This window comes from Streptopelia decaocto (genome assembly GCF_964273445.1).
Source record: "Streptopelia decaocto genome assembly, chromosome: 4".
Taxonomy (NCBI): domain Eukaryota; kingdom Metazoa; phylum Chordata; class Aves; order Columbiformes; family Columbidae; genus Streptopelia; species Streptopelia decaocto.
The window spans coordinates 14,788,931-14,812,969 of NC_138658.1; the positions used below are offsets into that span (position 1 = coordinate 14,788,931).

General features: G+C 39.0%; 2 protein-coding genes across 2 annotated transcripts in view; both read left to right on the forward strand.

The window, feature by feature from the left end:
- SLC25A31 (solute carrier family 25 member 31) lies at positions 1 to 12,336 on the forward strand (the record flags this gene model as incomplete). The annotated part of the gene is made up of 8 exons (XM_082051206.1): positions 1 to 151; positions 1,080 to 1,147; positions 1,590 to 1,702; positions 3,438 to 3,567; positions 4,264 to 4,381; positions 5,651 to 5,805; positions 6,115 to 6,192; positions 12,163 to 12,336. 8 exons carry the CDS (start codon positions 1 to 3, stop codon positions 12,334 to 12,336), a joined length of 987 nt encoding a protein of 328 aa, XP_081907332.1.
- Positions 12,259 to 24,039, forward strand: part of HSPA4L (heat shock protein family A (Hsp70) member 4 like) — a 29,191-nt gene continuing 17,410 nt past the window's right edge. Inside the window, exons 1-6 of the mRNA XM_082050898.1 lie at positions 12,259 to 12,527; positions 16,706 to 16,763; positions 18,252 to 18,392; positions 19,502 to 19,624; positions 21,107 to 21,206; positions 23,118 to 23,251. Of these exons, the coding sequence (XP_081907024.1) occupies positions 12,421 to 12,527; positions 16,706 to 16,763; positions 18,252 to 18,392; positions 19,502 to 19,624; positions 21,107 to 21,206; positions 23,118 to 23,251 (663 nt within the window). The 5' untranslated portion in view covers positions 12,259 to 12,420. The remainder of the gene's footprint in view (positions 12,528 to 16,705; positions 16,764 to 18,251; positions 18,393 to 19,501; positions 19,625 to 21,106; positions 21,207 to 23,117; positions 23,252 to 24,039) is intronic.

Here is a 24,039-nt window from a genome sequence, read left to right on the forward strand (position 1 = left end):
ATGCACAACAGAGTCAACGTAGAAAAAGTAGTGCGAATAGGTAGATGTGTGTGGGGAAAAAAGAAACTGAAGGAAGGTGGGACTCCTTCAGTAGCGATTGGCTTACTCCTTCTGCAGAAACCACACCTTAAACTGAATAAAGGGCATCCAGGTACGGTGCAATTTTTTACTCAAAGCCGTGTACCTCAGCAGCAAAACACTGCAAAACTTGAATTAGTTGTGTTGCTACTACACTTCAGGAGATGTTTATTGGTTACTTTGTTACTCACATGAGCAGAGACTGTATTTTGCAGGTTTTTAAGAAGATGCTTAGAAAGAGTCCCAAAGGATTACAGGATTTAATATCCTACAGAACACATTATTTTTTAATCAGATATCTTTGATACAAATCTTGTAGCTTTGTAACTTTCAGGAAGATTATAGCTGTGAATCAGTATATGGAATTAATGTTTAAGTGGATAGGGAAAAGCTACTGAGTTAAAACACTAGTATTATGGCTAAAAAAAATTTATTTATTTTGCCTTTAATTATTACTTATATCCTCCGCACCTTGTCCTCTCCCTCCCAAACCTTGTAAAAACAGCAGCTTTTGGAAACGCCGTGGAAGTGGCAGTGATGGAGCATCCATTGCAGGCCACTGGCATTCCAAGGGGTACGGGTGCTCAATGAGGAGGTGGCGAGAAGGGCGGTACTTCACACTCCATGGCATTTGTGCACAATGTAAAATACCTCCAACACTTTCCTTTTGATGGCTTTACAGAAGCAGTATTTATTTGGCAATCTCATGTGAATACATAGGAAAGCACAATCAAAATAAGAAATGAAAACTCAGACTTGAGTTTGCTTTATCCTTAAGGAGGCTTTACTTTCATCCACAATAACACGAGAAAATTAAGATGTTTGGATGGTTACACATGAACAGACATCACCTTGTTGTCACTGCTTAGCAAAACCTAACGTAGTCAGCCAGACCAATGTCTGTGAATACCTTCACGTACATTTTTTTCTCATAATCCACATAAGATTTGCTCCTGCATTACCTCCTCAGCTCCATTTGGCTTCTTATGCATTTATCTTAGGGATCTTTTTTAATTTAGAAGAATACAATTACAAAAGCCCTATCAAGTTTATGATATCTGTAGAAACGGTTTGTCATTAATGTGGAGTCTGAGCACCCCCTATGGAAGCAAAACCGCATAGGCAGGCTACTTCAGGAAAACCATTTCTACCCAGTTCTGGGAAATATTGTTTCTGGAGTGCAGTTTACATAGGCATCCTTAGTCCTAGAAATGGATAAAGTAAGCAAGTTGAAAATCTTACCCGTTTCTCAGCATTATTGATGTTTCACTTGCAGCATTAGATTTTCTTGTGCTAACACCAAATGCATACCTCTGTTGGTAAGCCTCAGAATAAATCCAGATCCAATACCAAATACCTGGAAAAAAAAAAGGACCCAAAAATAAGCATTTTTTTGGCCTTTTTTTACAGCTCATATTGAAGTAGAAACAACAGAAAGAATATTGTATAATACACTTGGGGTAGTATAAACTTCAAAAATGGTATTTTAAAGATCCTTTTTTTTTCTGTAGGATTTTCCAGCTTTTGGCATGGCAAATGGAATTTGGTATTTCCCAACACAGGCTCTAAACTTTGCTTTTAAGGATAAATATAAATATAAACATTATCATGTCTGGATAAACAGGTAAATAATCTCATGTATAATAGTTCTGTGTAATAAACAAACTACATCTGGCCAAGAGCTGTGCAATTCTTTCTCTAAACATGGTTGGTAATTAGTGGTGGTGTATTGTTAAGATTTTGCAATGAGCATATTTTATAATAAGAGGAACAGTGAGTATGGCTTATTGCTGAGGGTAATTCAATCTGTTTTATTTTAATCTTTAATGATGGATAACTTTGTGAGGTAAATATAAGTAACTGCTGACAATTGCAGTCGATTTTCAAAGTTTTGTTCAGGACATAATTATTTTGGAGTTACCTGATGCACGTTTTAAGCTGGATACTAAAAATCTTAGACTGGGGCTCCTGTGTACATGGGCTTTGTCAAAAACCCCAGTTATGTTTGCATTAACTTTTAAGACTAGTCTTCCTGTTCATAATTTAACTCACATGAAATTACAGCTGCTTTTATTCTAATGTGGGAGGTTTTGGGTTGTGTCCCTGAAGCAGGAGTCTGTCTTTCATTTTACATTTTTTTTTCATATTCCTTTCTTGATAATCATTAGTATGTGTCAGAAAAAACTTACAGGTATTGAAGTGCATATTACTGCTGTAGATAAGTAATGCTTCACACTGAAAGCTGATTTATTCCTACCTATAAAGCTAGAAACATATCTATGAATAGTTAAAGCATTTTAAGAACTTTGTTTAGTACAGTGCATCAGAAAAGGAAGAGTTTTAGGTTGTAGCTCAAAAAGGCAATGAAACTTTTGGGCTCTGCTGCCTTACTTTGCAATTCTGTGTACTTGGGTAAAGTCCCTTAACTTGGATGGCTTCTTGAAAGACACAGAGTTCTATACCCATGGAATTAATTAGAAAAAATCTTGGTCTTGGAATGTGAAATGTTGATATTGGCATTTGACAAATTACATACAGTTCATTCATATGAGCAGAATGAAAAATAAGTTTTTTTTATATCTAATTTGTTTCATATGCAAATAGCTGGAAAATCTGCTTTATTTGTGTTTGTCCTAGGTTATCTGTTTTAGGATTTCTTTGGTTAGATTTTGATAATTTAAACAAAAATCCAATGTTCTGTGCTTTCTCTTGTAGACAGTTTTTTACTGCAGTGCCAGAAACTTTTCTTGCCACAGGCTTTTCTGGTGTTGCTGACCAGGAAGAATGCTGTCAGTCATTAAAGTTTGATTAATCTCCTTGTATTGCATACAAATTCTTAAGCTGTCCTTATTCAATTACAGTCACTTTGTACATAAAGAATTTAAGGATGCTGTTTCCTTTCTTCTGTTACAGTGGAAGAAAGTAAAACATGCATGATGTAAATAACACAGTGTTTATAGTTCATCAAATCTCCTTCTCCTGGAAGTGTTTCCAGATGGCTTACATGCGTATGAGCTTGTGATTCAAATTTCAGAAACATTCCATGGACAGCACTCAAGGTTAATTTCTTGGTAGTATTTAACGAAGTAGCATATCTGTTGTTGAAGCTCAGGGTCTTTGGAAGCTTTCTTACATGTTATGTGCGGTATAGGAAAAGGGGAAGACAATATGGTTACATGCATTAGTTTTTGCTTAGACAGATTATAGAATAGAATCATAGAATGCTAGGGATTGGAAGGGACCTCGAAAGATCATCTAGTCCAATCCCCCTGCTGGAGCAGGAACACCCAGATGAGGCTGTGTGAAGTAAAGTGCAAAGGAACTTCTGTTAAAGAAGATGGGCTGGATCTGTGTGCCAGATGCTTGGTACTGAAGGTAACACTGGCACAGTCAAGTGTCTTCAGATGGCAGCTGCCCCCTCTCCTGCCTGTGACTACAACTAGCGAGTTTATGCAGCAGCAGGAGCTGGGGCAGGTAGCAGAGCCTTCTGTAAAACTAATAAAATATTAGGGCAGTTAAGGTATGCCGGACTCCATGCTATTACAGCTACAGTGTTGCTGTTACTAAACCAGCAAATAAAAAGTGATTTGGGGTACATCTATGTGGTCTGCATTTACTACACAAGATGTACCTGTGATGCCATTTAAGTCAACAGAACTACGCTGAATATCACCACCGAAAAATGTTATGCAAAATATTTTTTCTACTGCGATTAGCTTTTTCTTGTTTGGTAAACAGTGTGAGCCACAGTGAGAGCAAGTACATTGATTTTTCTGTTTCCCTGTTCATCATGTACTGTCGATGCACAATTTTTGTTATCAGGGAGATCCACAGGTCGAATGTTATGGAGGACTGGATGATTATGGATGACAAAGATGTTATCTGCTATCTGGGTCACAAGAGGACCAGATAATTCAGAAGTTGAAAAAGAAAATAGCTTGTAAATATTTTTTTAATGAATGTAAGAATAGACAGGGAATCTTTACAAGTGGAAATTTTGAAATACCCTAGTATAGGTCTTACTCAGGGACTGGCACATTTCTTTGTTGTTTTGTAAATAATATAATGTTTCAGGTATTACTCTTCATGCTTTAAAGTTTCATTTAGTATCTACAGCAAATGTCAGTCTTATAGTACTGTAATCCTGTATTTTCATAACTGTATACAGCAATTTGTGTGTTACAGTTCTGGAAATGGTTTTTGGCAAACCCAGCTTCCAGCGGAGCAGCAGCAGCAACATCCCTGTGTGTAGTGTACACGTTAGACTTTGCACAAACTCATTTAGCTGCTGATGTTGGGAAAGGTAGTGAAATCTCTTAAATGGCAGTTCTCATTTGTCTGACGTGTGCCTCAGGGTGTTTATATTTGCTTCATTTTAGAGGCAGACGATGTTGAACAGTATGACAACTCTTTTTGTTACTTAAAAAATTACCACTGCATAATTACAAACTTTAAAAGTATATTAAAAAATGTAAGCTCCTTACTGAAAAGGAGAAGATGGGAGTGAATGAAAGAGGGTTCTTTGGAACCGGTGGCATAGCTCTCAAAGTTTTTGCATCACTTTTAGATTCTGTATGGAAAAGTTTAACTGAATTTTGCCAACTTTGGACGCCAGAAAGTAGAGGAGTTTATTAATGCTAATCTATGGTTTTATAGGGTGTCACGTATAAGGTCATCCTTTTTCTGTAGCAAGAGTAGCAACTGAAGACTTTCAACCAAGATTTTGGGTGGCCTGTGTCTCTAGATTTATGTTTCATTCATTCAAAGAGATAAAATGAGTTTCCTGAAAACAGTGTCCAGAAGGCTTTGCAGCAGAGAGAAAAAAATCTCTGCTTTCTCTATTGTTGCTGGCTTTCCTGCTTTGCCTGTTAACTCTGGTTAATGTCAGTGCTGTGCCAGGTTGTCCCAGGAACTGGCTGCTTGACTTTACTGATTGCTTTCTGTGCCCTGCACTTGGGCCAAATTAATATTTTCATGATACCTTCAGTATAACAAGGTGTCCAGTTTGAAGTTCTTACTTCAAAGATTGGTTTCTTGCTTGCCATGTTTTCACCTGTAGAATATATTAAGAACTTCGGTGTAGTTACCTATGGAATGTGGAAACAGATTAAAAATGTATAGATATAAAAGTGGATTTTTAAACTTCATCACAGCTTGTGGCTAGTGTTCCACTACATGAAAAAGCTGAAATGAGTAATACTTCTAATAAATTTGAGTAAGCATGTGTGGGGAGGAGATGAAAGCATGGTTTTACATAAAGAAACCCTCTTTTCAGAGAGAGGGCAAGAGAATTCACATCTCAGTGTTCTGCTGGATGAGGACAAAATTGGAATGATAGTTATTTAACCTGAAAGTGTTTCAGCAACCAGCTACCACTGTCTGTCTGAATAAGCTGCCTTCATCCATCCATGTGTCTCCATTTCTTTTTCTTGATTTTTTTCTATGCTTTGTTCGTAAGTGTTTTCATACAATTTTGGTAACATTAACTGTTTCAGCCATGCAAAGTAGTTTGTACTAAAAAGAAGGGCGTCTGTAAAGCCTAACAAATGGGCATAGAATTATTTTATATTAGGTGCTGCTGAGCAACAGTACCAGGGGCTTGGTGACTGTATTATTAAAATTGCAACAGCAGATGGACTTCCTGGCCTGTACCAGGGTTTTGGTGTTTCAGTACTGGGAATCATTGTGCACCAAGCCTCCTATTTTGGATGCTACACCACCATTAAGGTAGCTTTTACAAACAAAAATGCCGACATTTTACATCTTTTTAATTATATTTTAAATATTTATTATGAACTAATGAGGGTGCTAGTTACAGCTTTTGTCTTTACAGTACTCTGTGCTTATCAGAGTATATTACTGAAGAGCCAACTCATTTTACAGAGGGATTAGCGACAGAAATGATTGAAATTATCCTTGGTAAGTGCTGGATTTGACACACATCTTAGAGAATTTGTACAGGCTTCAATTTTTGTTTTATTTTGCAAGGATTCTTGCCAAATCAAAACAAACTCCATTCTTTTTTATTTTATTTTTATTGCTCAGGTTGTGACTACTTGCCCAGGAATGCTGTCTTCTCCTTTTGACACTGTCAGGAGACGAATGATGATGCAGGTAGAGTCTAGGTTGCAATCTTTTCTGAAAATAACATACTAGATTATTGAAGTTCGATATGCTAATTGAAGTGCTGTGTAGCCTTACAGCAGGCAAGACTCTATTCAGAAAAAAAGTGAAAACATCTACAGAAAGACAAGAAGAAAAAATAAATAATAGTCTTGTGGGAGGCTGGTAAAAGTATGTTCAGTTCACGGCTTGGTGGGAGCTTTTAGTAGAAAAACGATCTATTTTCTTTTTCCTACTCAGAAGCCAAGTATTTAAAGACAGGTTTCTGGGTAGAATAATATCCTTTATTATCCCAGTTAATGTAGTTGGAAAAATGGTCTTTGTGGCACACCGCTGTGCTTCAGGTGTGAAGCAGAATCAGCCATCTTCAAAGCTCAGTAGAAGCTGAGAATTATTTTTCAGCATTTGTTGAAAATGGTAGTGTATTATTGGCAATTAATGTTGGATCGTGTTGCTAGCTATTTAGGTAATTTTACTAGGTACCTCAGTAGCATTTCAAGTACATGAAGTCATATAAATTCTTGCTATGAAAATTATCCTCAAACATGAAATTAAAAACACAAAAATGCTCTTGAAAAATCAGGACACTGTTTACTTCATCCCTAAGGAAGTTTTGCCATCTTATAATAGGAGTTGTTAGTTCCAAAGAATTGTCTCCATGTTTTGTTTCAGGAGTATCTTCTTTTCTCTCAGTATTCCAGAAAGTCAAAAGAAAAACAGAATAAATGTTGGCATAGAAGTTGCTTGGGTGCTTTCAAAAAATCCCAGGAGGTACCTAGGTTCTTACGTAATGCCTGCATACCTTTGGTAATCTGTCCTAAATAACAGAAATCCTTGAAGCTTACAGTGGGCAAACACCATTAGCACTACCGACTTCTTCCTTTCAGACTAAATATGATTTCACCGTCTTCAGATACTGCTTTATCAGCAGGAGGCCTACAGTTAATGCTGTCTGTGTTCAGAAGTACTCTGCTGCTTGAAGCCTTACTAGAGAGTTGCCTCTATTTCTGGTAATGAACTTAGCACTAGGAGAAAGAATAGTATCGAGATGATTAAAAACATAAATTTTAATAATACAAAATGAGATAATGGGTTTGCTACCACAAAAGAGGATAAGAATGAGAGGATTTATATATGTTGTGGATGTAGAAATATATTTCAGGTGGTGTCCTTGTTTCATTCATGTACTTACAAAACTTCAGGTACAAATACAGCTTACTGGTATGATTTCTATCAATTTCTTATCATGCCATTCTGGTCCAAGAGGAAGGTCTGAATTAAATACAGCCCCTTTTTATGTCTTTAGTTAAAAGTATATTTGCCAGATGGGATAATTTTTGGAAATAATAAGCACAGTACAGTTACTGCTTTCAGTAAAGTTCATTTCTGTCAGCTAAGCAGTAATAACCATTACAAAATATCCTTTAATTTGCATATATTCATGTAGATTAAAACCAAAATATTTTAAATGTTTTTTAGCTATATTACTATGCTTATTTATATTGATTAATGTGAATGTTTATCATTGATGTATTTCCTGCATTTAGTATGTTCAGGAAATCTATCGTGATCTCGTGCTTTGATTCTTAACAGAAGATGTAACAACACGTAACATTATCTTCATCAGAAAATTCAAACTTCACTTTATTAGCTGCAGAGTAATTATATCACAAAGACATTAAAAAAGGCAAGATTATCTTTCTGCCATGACAGAAAGCCTAGAACTTTACCTTGATATTGCAGGTAGATTTGACTTAAGAATTAGCTAATTTAGGTCATATCTTCAACATCAAGTATAAAAACTAGTGCTTTTCCAGTAGAATTTCACATAAATGTAAGGATTTTAGATTAGTTTCTCCAGAAAGGTGCACTTGTTTTTTTGTTAGTGAAGACAAAAACTAGAGTCAGTTCCTAATACAGTCCTCAAATCCTGAGGAGACTGCAGTTCCAGAACAGGAATAGTTTGACAGTTCACCAAGGACATCTACAAAAAAAAAACCTTTGTCAGAGCTGTGTTGTTACTCAGAGTATCTGAGACATCTGCTGTCATCATTATAACAAGTTCCACAGTGGGCAAGCGTGTTTCCCAAGTGCTGCGCTGTACAGAGAGTGGCTACACAATTGTTCCTCTGGGCTGTCTTTACTCTGCCGTTGCAGTTTTTACAACCTAGAAGAGCTGACATGATTTTCAGTCATACTGCACTTGAGAAAGCTGAAGGGAGAGTTCAGTGCTTTGGCACTGACTTGTACAGAAACAGTCAGACACACGTATGTGAACATTCACTGCTTGTCATCCTTCATTTCCTTCACCTGCAAGCACTTGAAGCAAGTTTTAGTGAACATGGTGCTGAGGTCTCTAACACACACACACACACACACACACACACACACACACACACACACACACACACACACACACACACACATCCTCCCTTTTGCTTTTTTTTTCCATTTGTCAAGCAAATACAGGGTGGGCTAGATGAAAACTGGACTGTGCTGCTTCTTAGCCTTCCCATGTTTTTACATTATCATGCTAGTCAAGACCTTAACATTTTTACACGCTTTTTGGAAAACAGCTTCTGGATGGACTCTGTTGATCACTAATGAACTGAAATCTACTTGGTATAAAAATATTTCAGTGGTACTAAAGAAGGAAAAAAATGAACTGTGGAAGTTTTAACAGTCTTGAAACAATTCAGAGCACCCTCAGGACTACAGTGACCTCATTTAATTCCTAAGCCTTCTACTTGCCCAGTAAAGCTTAAAAGAAGCATCAGAAGAAGGATCACAGCCTTTCTAAATTTAGCTATTGGAACCAGCTAACAGAGCATTACATCAGATAAATATTTATTAGTTAAAAGATCTCTCCTTTGCAGTAAGGGAAACATGAGGAAAATGTGCTTTAGCGTTCTTTACTAAAGACAGGCAAAGTTTGCTAGGCATCTAACTTACTTGGTGCAGTGCAATAACTGAACTGAACGTCAGTTTAAAGGAACTGTGGACTGCTTTATGAAAATACACAAGCAAGAGGGTCTCAATCCTTTCTTTCACAGAGCATTCTCCACCATCCTTCATGGAACAGGAGGAGTCTTACTGCTAGTTCTTTATGACAAAATTAAGGAAATTTTAAATCTTGATGTTTCGGAGGTTTAGGATCTGATTAAAATAAGGAGTGAACATCTATTTTGTTTGTACAGTGTTCATGATAGAATTCTCGTTGTTTGCATATTTTTAGTTTAAATGTTACACAAATAATACTTTTAAGAAATTATTTTGATGTTTTTGTGACTAGGTACTAAATGAAATAATTTGTTTTCAGAGAACTAAAGAGCACTGTTCCCATTTCATTCAAGAAATTAATCCAAGAAAACACCTCTTCCTTAAATTCTCAGTGTTTACATTTTATTGATACTAAATGTTACACATCTTGAATTTTAAATTCTGGCATGTGCTTCCATACATTTTGTTAACAGCAGTTTCCATAGCCTGTCAGCAGAGGCCATTGTAAATGTTTGTACATACCAGCCTGCTACAGCTTCTACAATAACCACAGTAAAAGGAAAATCTGTTTCTAGCCTGTTCATGTGTGTTCATGGTATTTTAAAGCACAAGTCCAGACAGCAAAGGAGTTGTTTGGGTTTTTTTTTTAGTTGGCATTAAAAAAATACAACAACTCACTTTTCTCTCTGTCCCGTCCCTGAAACAACATTGAGAAGACTATAGTCTGGCTGGAAGCATTTTAAGTCAAAACATAATGCAAAAATGTGGACACCCAAACGCTCAGAGACTTAGAACACTTGATACATGATTTCTCAATGAAATTTAAAATGGTTGAGGATTCTTCTCAGTAATGAGGATTAATCTTACATTGTACATAAATGAGGAGAGACTTTTTATTTCTGAGTTAATAATTTTCAACAGAGCAAGGAGAAAGAAACCAGACTTCTTGTGGAATATTGGTAATTGAGGGACTCAAGAAAGCATTTAGAAGGCCTATATTTAAATGTTTGGTTTCAAAGGAATTAAGTCTAGCAAGCTTCCTAACATTTCTTCACAACCATTAAGTTTCACACAAAGCCCTCAGGTGCTTGAGTTAGTACAAATATGGTTGTAGCTGCCGAAAAATCAGATGTGGTCCACAGGCCAAGGATTGGAAGGACTCGGACATCACCAATTCCAAGACTGCTACAGTGACAGTAGATGGTTGGGGGGAGATATGCTCAGGCAAGTTTGTGGCTAATCTGATTTGAATGAATTTTGTTTATACTCACAGACTGGGCAATCAGTATGACGCTGAAGCATGCAAACAAGTCTTTCATGAAATACTTCAAGAGTTTGGCTTATCCTGCTTATGATCTCAGCTCCAACTGGTAACAGTCTTGACAAAGCACATAAAAAGTCCACTGGCACTTTCCTGTTGCTATCATGAATATCTACACGTCTGTGTTCCTGACTGCAGTATACGGATACCTGAGCCAGGTTGAAACCAGCTGCCTACAGGCTGATTTATCCTGCCAGCACTTCTCCAGCTGTGGCTAGTCCCCCTGCTGAAAGGTTGCACAATTTCTTCTGGGCCTGGCTTAGTACTACTGCATAGCTACACAAGAGCATTTGCATGTAATCTCTTGGCCCAAGGTTTCCTCTCAGTTAGGAGTTAGCCTCAGGTGCTACCGCAGAAGTGCTGCAATACCTTGAATCACCGAGAACTGGTTTTGTAACAGGGATTGAAACAGCACAGCAGAAACCCGAGCTGGGATTTGTCTCCCTGTCTGCTGCAGATGGGTCTGGACCTGGTTTGCCTTTCTGATCCTAATACTAGCAAAGAAAATTAGGTGGTTAATGGCTTGTACTAACAAACAGTAGTAGTTTTACAAATAACCCTGTTTAACAGTGGCTTCTCTTCCCTCTGGAAGTTTTAGAGGGAAATGGAATCTGTCATTTTTGCTAGGAAAATTCTAGCTGTGAAGTAGACCATTGAAACAGTAACAAATGGAGAGATAATCACACCTATTGACAGGGATGCAAATCTATTTTAGCGGTTTAGCACTTAGTTTTAGGACTAATTGTGCAGCATCACATCATATGCTGTGTCAGAAAGCTGTCATTGCTATGTGAAATTGAGATGTCATTTTAGAAGCAAGCAAATACTTACAGAGCTTTTCCATCCTGTAGGTATGTTTTGTAGAGTTTCAGTCCTCCGTAGTTAAAATGACACCCATAAAAAATGGGGTAACTGCAGAAGAGACACCTAGATTTCCAGACATGTTTTTTCTTGGAAATAAAAATAATGAAGATGAGGGCACTTCTGGGAATATGTAGGCAAAAATTAGGAAGAGTTTTTCTGTATGCTTTGGCAGGAGAATGGAGGGAGAAGGGCCTTAAGGTGCCAAGTCTCTGCCTGTCACTGGTGCTGGAAGCACTGAAGCATTTCCCACCTCTGCTTTGGACGCAAACGCTTGGGTGTCATTTTGATGCCTGACTTGGTTTCCTGACACCAGGCTAACCCCACACCTTGGGATTTGCGGGGTTTTCCAGGCTCCCCTGGCTGTCCTTCTCCCCTGGCCCCCCGCAGCGTGGCTCGGCTCTCCTGCCCCAGTAGAGGGACAGCGCCCTGGGCCTACAGGCCAGGCACCCTCGGGTGCTCCTGTGGGTGACTCAGGATTACCCACCATGATTGTCAATCAGCCTCATCATCACTGGCAGTAATTGCACTGGATTGTTATAATCACATTAAATTATATTGTTTTGCAACCGACATTAATTAAAATGATAGGCGAGGGCGGGTAGCAGCGTTTTGCACGGCACTCCACAGCAGCACCCACCACCGGCCCAGCCCGCCGGGTGAAGGGCGCCTCTTGGGCCGGGCGGCTCCTTTAAGGGGCGCGGGGGCGTGTCCCGCCGCAGTTCTGACGTGTGGCGCGGGGTGTCGCTCTAGATAACGTCTGCTCCCTCCCTTTCCAGATCTTTCTCGAACGCGCACCGCCCGCAGCCGGCGCGGCCCGAGCCCTTCCGGAAAGTGCCGAAGCCGCAGCCGGCGCCTGGCGGATTCCCCGCCGGCCGGCACAGCGCGCCTGCGCACAGGAGAGTAACTGCCGGTTGGTGGCCGGTGCTCCGCAGTGGGGGAGAGCCGGGTGAGGAGCCGGGTCCCGGGCGCGCACACGGTCTCTGCTGCCGCTGTACTCACAGGCCGGTGGGGCGCGGGAAGCACCAGGCGCAGCCATGTCCGTGGTTGGCATTGACCTCGGCTTCCTCAACTGCTACATCGCTGTGGCGCGGAGCGGCGGCATCGAGACTATCGCCAACGAGTACAGCGACCGCTGCACCCCGTGAGTACCGGCCTTCCCGGCCCCGCGGTGTGCGGCGCTCCCCGGGGCGGCCGGGCGCGGGCTCCGGCGCCGTGGGGCGGGTGGAGTCGCGCGTGTCCCTGCGGGGCCTTGTCCTCTCCGCGGCCCACGGGCGCTCCCCGCACGGCGCTCCCGCCCCAGCGCCGCGGGAGCGGAGCGGGGCTCTGCCGGCCGGCGCCGAAGCCTCGCGAGCGTTCCGGCGCCGTGCGCCGCCGCGCCTGCCGGGCGAGCGCCACTTTCCCGGTAACGCCGGAGGTGTTACAAGTAGGCGCAGAAATGCTGAACTTGGTGCAGGAGGTTATCCGAGAAACACCCCCACCCCCCAGCTTTTGACTCTTCCGTGTCCTTGAAATACCGCGCGGTGCTGGATGTGCCACACGGCTCCTGAAGCACAATGCATCTAATTATTTCTTTTTTGGTAACACTTTAGTTTCGTGTAGCAAAGATCTCGGTGAAGTGCATGTGTTTCCCAACTCTAGAGCGGTTGCTAGGGCTTGAATCGTTTTCATTAACAATTTAACGATGGAGCGGTGGGGAGGCTGGAGAGGAGGATGTTGGGTCACCGGCGGAGCAGAAGCGGCGCGATGAGTTCCCTGTGCTGAACCTGCGGCTGCCGGCCCTGCCGTACCCGGGTCTGGCGCGGAGGTGGGGGGGCAGCGGGCAGCGGCCGTGATGATGGGATACGCAGGAGGAGGTGGAGATTTTTCTCTTCTGTTTCTATGGGATACGTCTGGGATTTTTAGAGCTCCATCTGTGTGTGATTTTCAAGGAGGAATCAGGAATTCGTGTAAATACTCATAAAAATCGAGTCTTGGATGGTGCTTTCTTTTATATAAGGAATTTGTAGCCAACGGCAGAAAGCTGTTTCTACGATCTGAGGCCATAGTAACTTTACCATTGCTGTCTTTTTGATGTCAGACAAATGTAGGTTTTGTTCTACTTTCTAGAAAGTTGTTTTGGAAGTACAAAGAAGTTTGGGTGCTAAAATGCATGCTGTCTGCATTAACCAGAATACTGTTCAAAATTCTTTTAACTATTTAAAGAAACATACTTTTCACATTAACTTTCCAGAAGGCATTATCCTTGTGCACATTTTATGAGAACAGAAGTTCTGGGACCTTTCAGATTCTGTGGAAGGAACCCCCTGAAATTGTTGCCCAAATCCTCAGGCAGCCACAGTCTCCTTCCTCCTTATGAAGAAGAGTGCTTCTAATTCTTAGCTATTCTCCAAGTGCCTTCTTTCCAGGTAGACTTCATGGAGGTTTCCCTGGTTTTAATAATTTTTCACAATAATGTCTGAGTAAGTGTACTTTCAAGACATTGGCAAAGCAATTATGAGAGGGGTTTAAAAGCACAGGCAGTAGTTATGTAAAGTGACATTTTCCCTGGGTTTTTTTTTCTTTCTCTATAATGTAATACAGAACACTAGGAACATCATTTCTAATGCTGTTGTCTTGAGGCAAACAAAAAAAGTAAATAGAAATATAATGGGCTTATTACTGGAAGCTTATCGTAGTAACTAAACCTTACTTGAAACAAGATTTGAGTGATTTAAGCAGATCTAATGATTAATCAAAACTTTGCTGCTGTGCTGCTTATTACACATAGCAACACAGTGAATTAACTATTTATATGTTCCTATGGAGATGCTTACGTCATTTAGATACTTGAAGTTATCTAATAGTTAACATTGATTGGGTATGTCCCAAATACTTGGGACTTACTCCCAGAATTAGTGTGTTAATGTTTGTTGTGTCTGTGTAGTGTGGTATAAAAATATCTGAACTAGCTCTGGACAAGCTAGTACACTTTTCATGTGCTGTTATTAAGCCATGTAAAGATACTGGGTTAGGTCCTAAAGATAGGACAGTCCTGGCGGTGCTCTACAGGGCTAATTGCTCTTTCTGGGCAAGGCTAATTAGTGCAGCCAGCTTCTAGTTTTAGAGCTGGTTCAGATATCTGTGCAATACAGCTGTGAACAGTACAATGTTGGTGAAAGTGTCTGTGCTTCAGACAACAGTGGTGTAGACTTGCAGAATATATATGCTATCTGAATTTAATACAATGCTCTTAAGTCATAAATCCAGTGTCTGGGTTGTTAAAATATTCAGGTGATCCTTTCTTGTTTGTGTTATGCTATAATCTAAGGCATGGAACTGTTAGCATTTGTAATGTGTCTTATCGTATGCTTTAGCGCAAGTATTTTAGAAAGAAAGGAAAAAGATTCTGCCATTAAGCCATCAATTTCGGTAGAACTTGTACTTATTGAGGCTTTTGGCATTAGTATCTCTTATTAGTATCTCTTTGGATATTAATTGACACTCATTTTTTTCTGAACTGGGAACTCCAGCAAGTCTTGGATGCGTTTCTAGTGAGCCTGGAGCGCTAAACTCATGGCAAGTGGTCCTTTCAACTGCTGTGCCTCACCACTGTGGTTTTGTGCAAGAACAGTTGATTGTTGACAGCTCTTAATTTTTTAGTAGCTTTTTCCAGACCATGCGTAATTAATGTTATCACAAGTAGCATCTTCTTTAAAACAATGCATGGAGAGGATTGAAATGTCCTGGTGAAGGGAGTTACTACCTTTGGAAAAGTCTGTGTGCTGTTCAAAATTCCTTTTCAAAGCAGGCTGAGGGCAGTGGTGAGGGAGACAGTTGAGTTGTCACACTTGGATCCTTGTGGTGGATGTGCTTCCTAAAGGGCTCTATTGGGTAGGACTGAAGTGTTTGGAGCCAAGGAGCATGTTTTATTTTTTGACATCTCAGCTTCCCAGCCAAGGGAGGGAGAAACAGTCCATCCCCTTATGCTGGAAGGAACTGAGCAATTGAAGTAAACCATGGCAAGAACTTTAGTGGGCTAAGTAGCTTCTGGCTTGATGCTTCATGCTTTGCAAAGGGGTATTTGCAAGCAACACTATGAATAGTCAAATTCCTACACTGAAAAGGTGTGTTATAATAGCATTAACATGTTATAATTGTTATCCACAAAGTAAATGTATTGTAAACCATTTGCACGCTTTCGAAATCACTCTTTTATCTGACTTTTCTTCATTATTAGAAAGTGTAATGGAGAACTGTAGTGTTAAGCAGACTTAAAAATTGTAAAAGCCGTTTTCAAGTATGTAGCTCAGCTTTTGCAAATTTAGGCCACTGCGTTGTCTTTTTGCAGCAGTTAAATATAGAGAAGGTTTTGTGTGTTTAGTATGGTGGTATAGCAGAAGATGACATACAGTGCCCTCATGGTAGTGTAGATGGCGAGAAGCAGGAAGCAATCTACCTTTATGCATTCATTAAACCATTAAATTTGAACCTTATGAAATCTGGGTTGTAGCTGTTATTTACTACTGAATGGTTTTAGCCAGATCAGTTACTTTTTGCAGAAAAAGTTCTGTTTCAAATCTGTAAAGCAGAGGTGTGACCATAGTAACTTAGAAAAGTGTCCGAAAGCAATAGTGAAGTGGCTGGCTGGTGGCTGGGGACCTGGGGCAGCCTTCCCTGGAGCTGGAGGGGAGGTCTGAAGGGGTGTTCAGTGATAACCTGACAAGCAGCGTGCTGGAAGGGACCGGGGACTGGAGAAGTTCCCAATCCCTTGGAAGCTGTTTCCAGACATCTCCCTTGGTGCCTGTTTGCAGTGCATACCTGGTAGTTCTCCGTCACAGGAGTGCTTAACAGTTTGTAGAACTGGGCTGTTAGCTACCCTGGGCTTAGATGGTTTTTCTAATTGTTGTCTGATGATTATTGTTGCTAATGGCTTGTGCAGTACTAACAGACTTCAGGGCTTTCAGTTAAGGAAACCTGACTGGTAAAGTTCAGGTTTTTGAATCAAATGTCACAGGGTTCTTTGGTTACAGGCTGTGACCCAAAAATAACCATTAATTCCTTACCTTCACGATAAGATCTGTAGAACACATTAGCTTTTAAAGAATTCCTTAAATACAATTATAATGAAAACAATTGTGGTTGCTTGCAGTTTCTAAACTAATCTGCAAAGCACAAAATAACTAGAATTCCCCTGCAAGTTCTGGTGTATCACACAGGAATGCTGTTAAATACCACATCTATGTTCTGCTACTTTAGTTTTTGTGACTGTTTTAGAGTTCCACGCAGATACTTGATAATATTTTCTTTTAAAGCTGTTTTTTTTTTTCTGTTTTTATTTAGAGCATGTATATCTTTAGGATCCAAGACCCGGGCAATTGGGAATGCAGCAAAAAGCCAGGTAAACAGATCAGAATCCACTATGTTACTTACCTGACTTGTCTCCTATTGAATTGGGGAAAGAAAAGTAATGAATAAACTTGATATTTTGCTGTCTTAGAGTAAGTTTTCTACTATACGTATACATTTCACAGTAACATGTCCTGCTTCAGCAGTACATTCCTTGTATTAAAATGGCAACAGTATTTCTGCTTTGTTTTGACATTCAGAGTAGAGAAATAGGAAGAAACAGAACACCTTGTTTCTTTCTCAGTAAAAGATATTTTTTTTACTTGCTTACTTATGACAGCAAGAATAGAGTTCATAATTAAATCTCCATTGAGAGTGAGGAGGAATACTGTGCTTATGTTTTAGAAATGTTGAAACTGAAGTTGAACAATAAAAGTTTGGTATAGATATTGGTTGTTACTAAGATGCATTGATTTTACATTATAAGTTCACTGTCTTAATTTGGAACTCTGAACAGAAGTAATATTTCTCTAATTCTCTGTAAATTCACTTGCAACCTAGGAAAACCTTCATTTGGAAGGAAAATATGTAAAAATTCATAATAGCCAGTATGAATTTACAAATTCAGAATAGGTTGGGTATTTCCTTCTTTGCATTCATGTATCGTGTTAGCATGCCAAGAAGAGGACTTCCTTCCCCTTAGTGTGGAGTGTAGGTGACTGGAAATGTAAAGCTGCTTTGCTTGGCGGGTATAAAGCTAATAGAGCTCACTGGTAATGCCGTGAGCAGCAACTGTATGCAGAGGCTGGATCACTTTCATTCTGAGAAACTTTACACTATTTATCTGAGCTCAGCACCCAAACTTTGCTGGCAAAGAGATGTCCTGTCAGTATTTTTACCAGCTACAAAGTTTCCTATTTAGACTAGCAAAGTAGACTAGTTTATTTTGGAGAAATTGCCCTAAAGTAATTTCTTTTGATAACAAACACAATATTTAAGCTATGATGTGTTTGTTCTGGTCCTTAACTTTGCTTGAAGTCTGTCCTTAAAGCAATTAGGTTGAAACACTGGTGAGAGAGTAGGTGTGGGAAGGTTTATGTCCAGATGGCATCTGAATTACAGGGGAATTTTGAAGTGAAATGCATTAATTTGTTGAAGCTTCGTTTAAGGTTGATGTAGTTAATAACTTCACTCATTCCTATTGACAGCCATTGAAACAATATATAGTATAATCTAAAATATGGCACACTGTGTCGACAGCTCCTCTAAAATAAAAGGTAAAGTGAAAACTGATGGGAGCAAGCTAGTGGATGTTAAAGAGTGAAGTAAACATGACTGTAGTTTTTTAATGGAGACCACAGATTAAAAATCTGATGCTTTTTTATCTCTCCCCACCATTTGTTTTCCAGTAAATTTGTGGGGCTTGACACAGTATGTGCCAATATGTGCATTAAGCACAGCATAACCATAGTTCCTTTCTGGATGGTCGTCTATTGTCTGCACGTCGTGGATAATTAAAAATAAAATATCTTTTCCACAGATTGTCACAAATGTAAAAAATACATTGCATGGCTTCAAAAAATTGCATGGAAGAGCGTTTGAAGATCCTTACATACAAGCTGAAAGGGCCAGACTTCCCTATGAACTTCAGAAGATGCCAAATGGTTCTGTAGGAGTAAAGGTGAGTTAGAGCTTTGTGCAGAACCTCTTTAGTGGTAGAGATGAGCACTTTGGAACTTTGCAGTAATGTGTGCTCAAATATTGTACTTTCTCTGAGATGTCTGTTGAGGTTTCTCATCAATTGTATCATCTTTCTGTAGTCACATTAGTAGCTTCTCACCTTACCTTACTAGATGTACCTCCAGATGATATAATTATAGTGTGTATTAGTCTCATCTGAGTTTAGGTCTTAAAGACATGGCAGAGACCAAGTTTCAGGAAAACAAGGTAACACTCTGAAGATGTAACACGAGCAAGTTATTTTTATTTTGCTTCCAAACTAAATGGCTGGAAACTGCTCAAAGTTCAGGCCTTCTGGCTTCAATCTCTGAATGTGTCTTGTCTTTTAGCATTTTAATTTGGATCAGGAGTACACTTCTGAGGCAAATGTCCCAGTCATCTTAGTGCACTTCGGGTTGCTTTGTGGTGGGGCTTTGTACCACACAACGTGAGTTTCTTCTGTATTACTTGCTTGTGTCATGCTGATTTTCAGTGTAAATATAGCTGCTGCGCATCTTTCTGGGTTTCCCTGGAAGTGTTTTGGATTGCTAGAAAGATGGTAACCCGTCAGGAATTCAGAACATAGAACCCTGCATGAACACTGAAGATTCAGATGTGTTTCCTGAGCAGGGCAGGACTGTTAAAATTGCCTCATGTGCCCCTTCCTTGCCTCATGTGCTTGAGTGACCCTTGCAGGAAGCAAATGTTCCTTGGGTTTGCTCCAAAACTTTTTCTTTTTAGCTCTTGTTAGGATGCATGTGATTCTATATGTATCATGCATTTTGTGTTTGGGTTTACTTAATTTTTTTAATACAAAGAACAGAAATATTTTAGCATTGTGAGTAGCCCCTCAAGATAACTCAGATGCTGAGGTTTCCCACAAAACAATTTTCAACTAAACTGAACTGATACGATTTGGTGCTATGGATTTGTGCTACTTGCATCAATTGATATGGAGAGTCTGGTGTTAAATTTGGGTCTCATTACTCAAAATTCCCCAAAAAATATCCAAGACGCACATCTTAGAGAAAAGTTGAGATGATTTATTACAGAAGTGTAATTCTCTTTCAGGTAAGATACCTGGATGAAGAGAGACTGTTTGCAATTGAACAGATTACAGGAATGTTATTGGCCAAACTTAAGGAGACTTCAGAAAGTGCTTTGAAGAAGCCAGTGGCAGACTGCGTGATTTCAGTAAGTTGTAACGTATTTATTGCAATTCTTTCTATAGATAACTTAGTGTAAGCTAGTACCATTTATGCCATGGTGCAATGGTAAGAGATACAAGTAATGGATAGAAATCACCCCCCCCAAGAATGGGCCTTTATTATAGGTTTTTCCAAATAAGGATACTTTTGTAATCATGTATGAGGAGATTGAAATTTTGTTAAGAATGTGCTTTCAGAGAGAACATACTTCTTAAACTGATTGAAACTGGCTAACTCGAAGTGCTACATATAGTAATCCTGGTTACTATAGTTCCAGTAATAAATGGGACCTGTCCCATGTGTAAGTTTATCTTCCTTGGTTCCTCAGAACCTTCCCAAATTCATGTTAAATTTCTTCATTGCTACATAGCTGAACAGTGGGTTGCAGTGTAGTTGAGTTGCCTGAACTTTATGGCTCTGAGGGTCACACTTGCAATTTGAGAAGCCCAAACTACCTGTGTTTGTTTGAAAAGGTATTTTTATTTGTCTCATTTACTTGTGTTATGGTTTGGTTTTTTTTTTTTTAAGCTAGTTTTCACACCCATGGGTGGGAGGAAGGGAGTGGAAGCAGAGAGCTTGAAAACATGAGGTTTTGTTCCTGATACAGAGTCCTAAATGTCTGCTGTTCACATTGTCTTTGTTTACTGCTTAACTTCTGGTGAGAAGTCTGGGCATGAAGTATTGGGGTTATCCCTTCTCTGTCAGACAGACATGGGAACCGGAAAGCTTTATACTTGGCTGTTAGAAATCTGCTTTGATCTTTTTCCTTGCTTCCTTATGGTATACAAAGACACTTGCAGAGAATCCTCCCACACAAACAAGGTTCCTTGGTAATACACCACAGTGGTAGCTAATGAAATAGATGCTAGAATGCAGTTCTATGTCTGAAACTTCACAGAAGTAGCAGATGTAGCAACTGATTGCAGCTGGTTTCTAAATGGGCTCTGATTGTGCTTTAGCTATTTTTGGTGGAACTGAATATTGTAGCGCACTGTAAGCTGGCACGGTGCTGGAGGTGGTAACTAAAATTTGGATGCAAGTTCAGTTGTAACACACAGTTCAGCATTAAGTTTAGTTCCAGTACTGCTGTAGTGCAGTAACTTATTTTTAGGGCTATGTATGAATATTTATTGTGTTGACGTTATGCTATACAAACATTTTCAGAAACAGGTAATGATTTTAAAATCAGAGACTCATCAGAAGAATCTGAGAAAACATGTTCAGTTGTTTCATGCTAAAATGTTGCTTGTTTAAAATGCAGCTCTTGGCTGTCACTTCATTTTTATCATGTTTTGAAGTTTTAATTAAAATATGCACTAAAATTAATTACCTAGCTGTTTGATTCAGGCTGCCTTATTAATATGAGGTTAGCATATAGCAGTTTCTTGTGGTATTGAAATCTATAGCATTGTTTCTTCAAATAAAATGTCTATATTTCATAATATCCTGTGCAATTTTTTTTAAACAGGTACCCAGTTTCTTCACTGATGCTGAGAGAAGGTCTGTAATGGCAGCTGCACAGATCGCAGGATTAAATTGTCTGAAACTGATGAATGAAACTACAGCAGGTAAAGGATAGCAACGCTCTTTTTTTTTTTTATTCATTCAGGCTATTGAACGTGCGAGAGTGATGATGTACTCCTGTTACACAATGAGGAGCTTGGGAAAAAGCTACCCAGGCTAGCACTGCCCAATCCAGCTTGGGAACTGGAAACACAACAACTGTGTCAGCAGGGTGGTGTTCAGCACTTAGGAGACATGATGAGAGGTTGGGTTTGCTAACTTGAATAGAGTGCCACCTGAAAACAGCTGCCCTGCTGCCAAAGTGAAGCTGGCATCGCTTCTTATGTCTCTGCTGTACTGTGTGGCTATAGCAGCTGTATCAGAAAGGCCTGAGCTAGCTTTGGAATCTCTTCATAATCCAGCTGGGATGTGCACCTGACCTAAATTCTCAGTTGTGTTTTTAAAAAATAGTATAGTACAGCATTATCAGACGTCACCTGCAGCTATCTGAACGATTACAGTAAGTATGTTATTTATAGGTGTGTAGTGGGGTCTTTTAGAAGTGTGATATTTCCCATACTTCTGCTCTCCATTGCACTTCCAAATGACCTTATTTGTATCTCTTTCAGTTTATTTACAGTTAGCTCTTAATATAGCTCTTCTTTCCCCAGTTTGATAAAACAGTGATGTAACTGAATTTTCTTTCCAGCTCAATGGAAGATGGGTGTGCTGGACTAAAAATAAGTCTCATGGAAGTATTAGTGAAATACTTTTTTATCATAAGCTAATATTTATTTGAAATTAAATACATTTAAGGGAAATTTTAAAATGTGTAATCCAAAGATTTCTCATTTTCAACTACATAATATGTATGCATTAAAAGCTGCTTCTACACAAATTGCATTTTTATGGAACTTTTTCTGGAAGCAGACTTGCTGATCATACTTGGAAACAAACTGTATGACTTTTCAAAATATCTAAATCAAGTCAAACGTAAGTCTGTGGGAAAATGACCGTTGACATTTGTGAAAATCATGTCAGTTGTAGCATTGGCACAACTGTTTTTTCTATGAAGTAGTTTGTTTACTGCCCTCCTCTGGTTTTGGTGGACTCTTGGTAGTTTATAAAAATATGTTACACTTCATGGGAATTAAGTTGGAGCTGTTTAAACCAGTAACTTATTTTTTTCCTTTATTTAAATTGTTTGATTATACTCTCGAGCAGTTTTCCAAATGAGTGCTGGCATTGAAATCTTAGTTTCTTATAAAATAGTCTTTAAAACATTTTTGTTCTCTCTTGAGCATGCTTGAGTTTTGCAAAACTGAGGTAAAAATATTGAAATTAAGGCATTTCAAAGGAGAGTTATAGGCATGAGGCTTAATCTGTGAAATGTCACAAATTACAATGTTAATTTGTCTGCAAGCAGAACTGAAATACAAGGTGAAGCTTTAGGAGCATTAAACCCTCACTTGACATCTCTTTACTCCACTGACAGTGAAAAATGTGATTTTAACTTGTTAACTTTGTTTGTGGTGAGCTGCTTTATATTTGAACAATAATTCTTAAACAGACGCAAAAATAATCAGTCTTATAAATCCTGGATTTAAAAATTTAAATTTATGATGGCGCATACATGACTGACTTCAGTGCTTTGGAGGTGCACAGCATGCAGTTCTTGTTGGAAAGAGATGTTAAGTTATACAGAATAGTTAAATGTCAATTATATGAATGAACATGAGGTAACTTACTAGTAAAACTATAAATGAAACAGTAAAAAATGACAATAAAGAACGCAGCAACTCATTATGGTCTGAAACTTGTGACTCTTTTATGTTCTATTTGGGCAGAGTAATGGAGATGTTTAGAAAGAGGAACCACAAGTAGTGTCTTTCTGTTGGCTTTTTCTGCAGTGCTTTTACCATGTGTTTACAGTTGCATACAGCTTTCCCTTAACTTCATGGGTTGGTGTTTTTCAGTTGCACTGGCCTATGGGATATATAAGCAAGATCTGCCGGCCTTGGAAGAGAAGCCAAGAAATGTCGTCTTTGTAGATATGGGGCATTCTGCGTATCAGGTTTCAATCTGTGCTTTTAACAAGGGAAAACTGAAGGTAATATTTGAAGTTATACAGTATAATCCCATATACCTGAAGTATTTAATTATACAATACTCAAAATACTGTTCTGTGGGAATTTGGGTTTTTTTTTGTGAATAAATAAATGTCTATAGCAAATATTTTTTAAATGCAGAATACAAAATGTTTATTATTTTTCAGCTATTTTGCAGATCTATTTTTATAAAATGCAGAAATGAAGTATCCCAGAGAGTTTTTTGAAAAGTACTTGGCAATTAAGCATATTGCACGTTTTTTACGCCATGTTATATCGCTTAAATATATGCATTTTCTGGTAGTCTCATAAGCATTTTAGTTGTGTATCTGACTTGCATGTGAGAAGTTATTGAACTGTCCTGAATTGCTCTATGATTTTTTTCTTCTTCCGCCTGTGACGGTTCAAAATCTAAATTCAATAAGATGTGAAGTAAAACAGAACAGTCTTCTCTTCCAGTTTGGATATTTTTGTCCTTGAGCTGCTGATGGCTGAGTGATTTTGTGTATTTGTTTGGTAGCAGAATGTGGTCATCTGAAGATGATAGAAGGTTTTTCTGTTTTAAGTAAATGACACAGAACTAGGAATAGGATGACAAAATAGCTATCCTAGTGTGTCTTTAAGTTAGTAAACTGGGTAGGGGCTGCAGTATGGTAGGAAATAGCATGGTTGATGCAATAGTATTTTATTTGGGGAGGGCAAAAACTGAATAATTGAGGAGTGATTTTTTTTTTTTTTTTTTTAAGTTCTATTGGGCAACTACATAGAAAACTGTGAGAAAACTAATTTT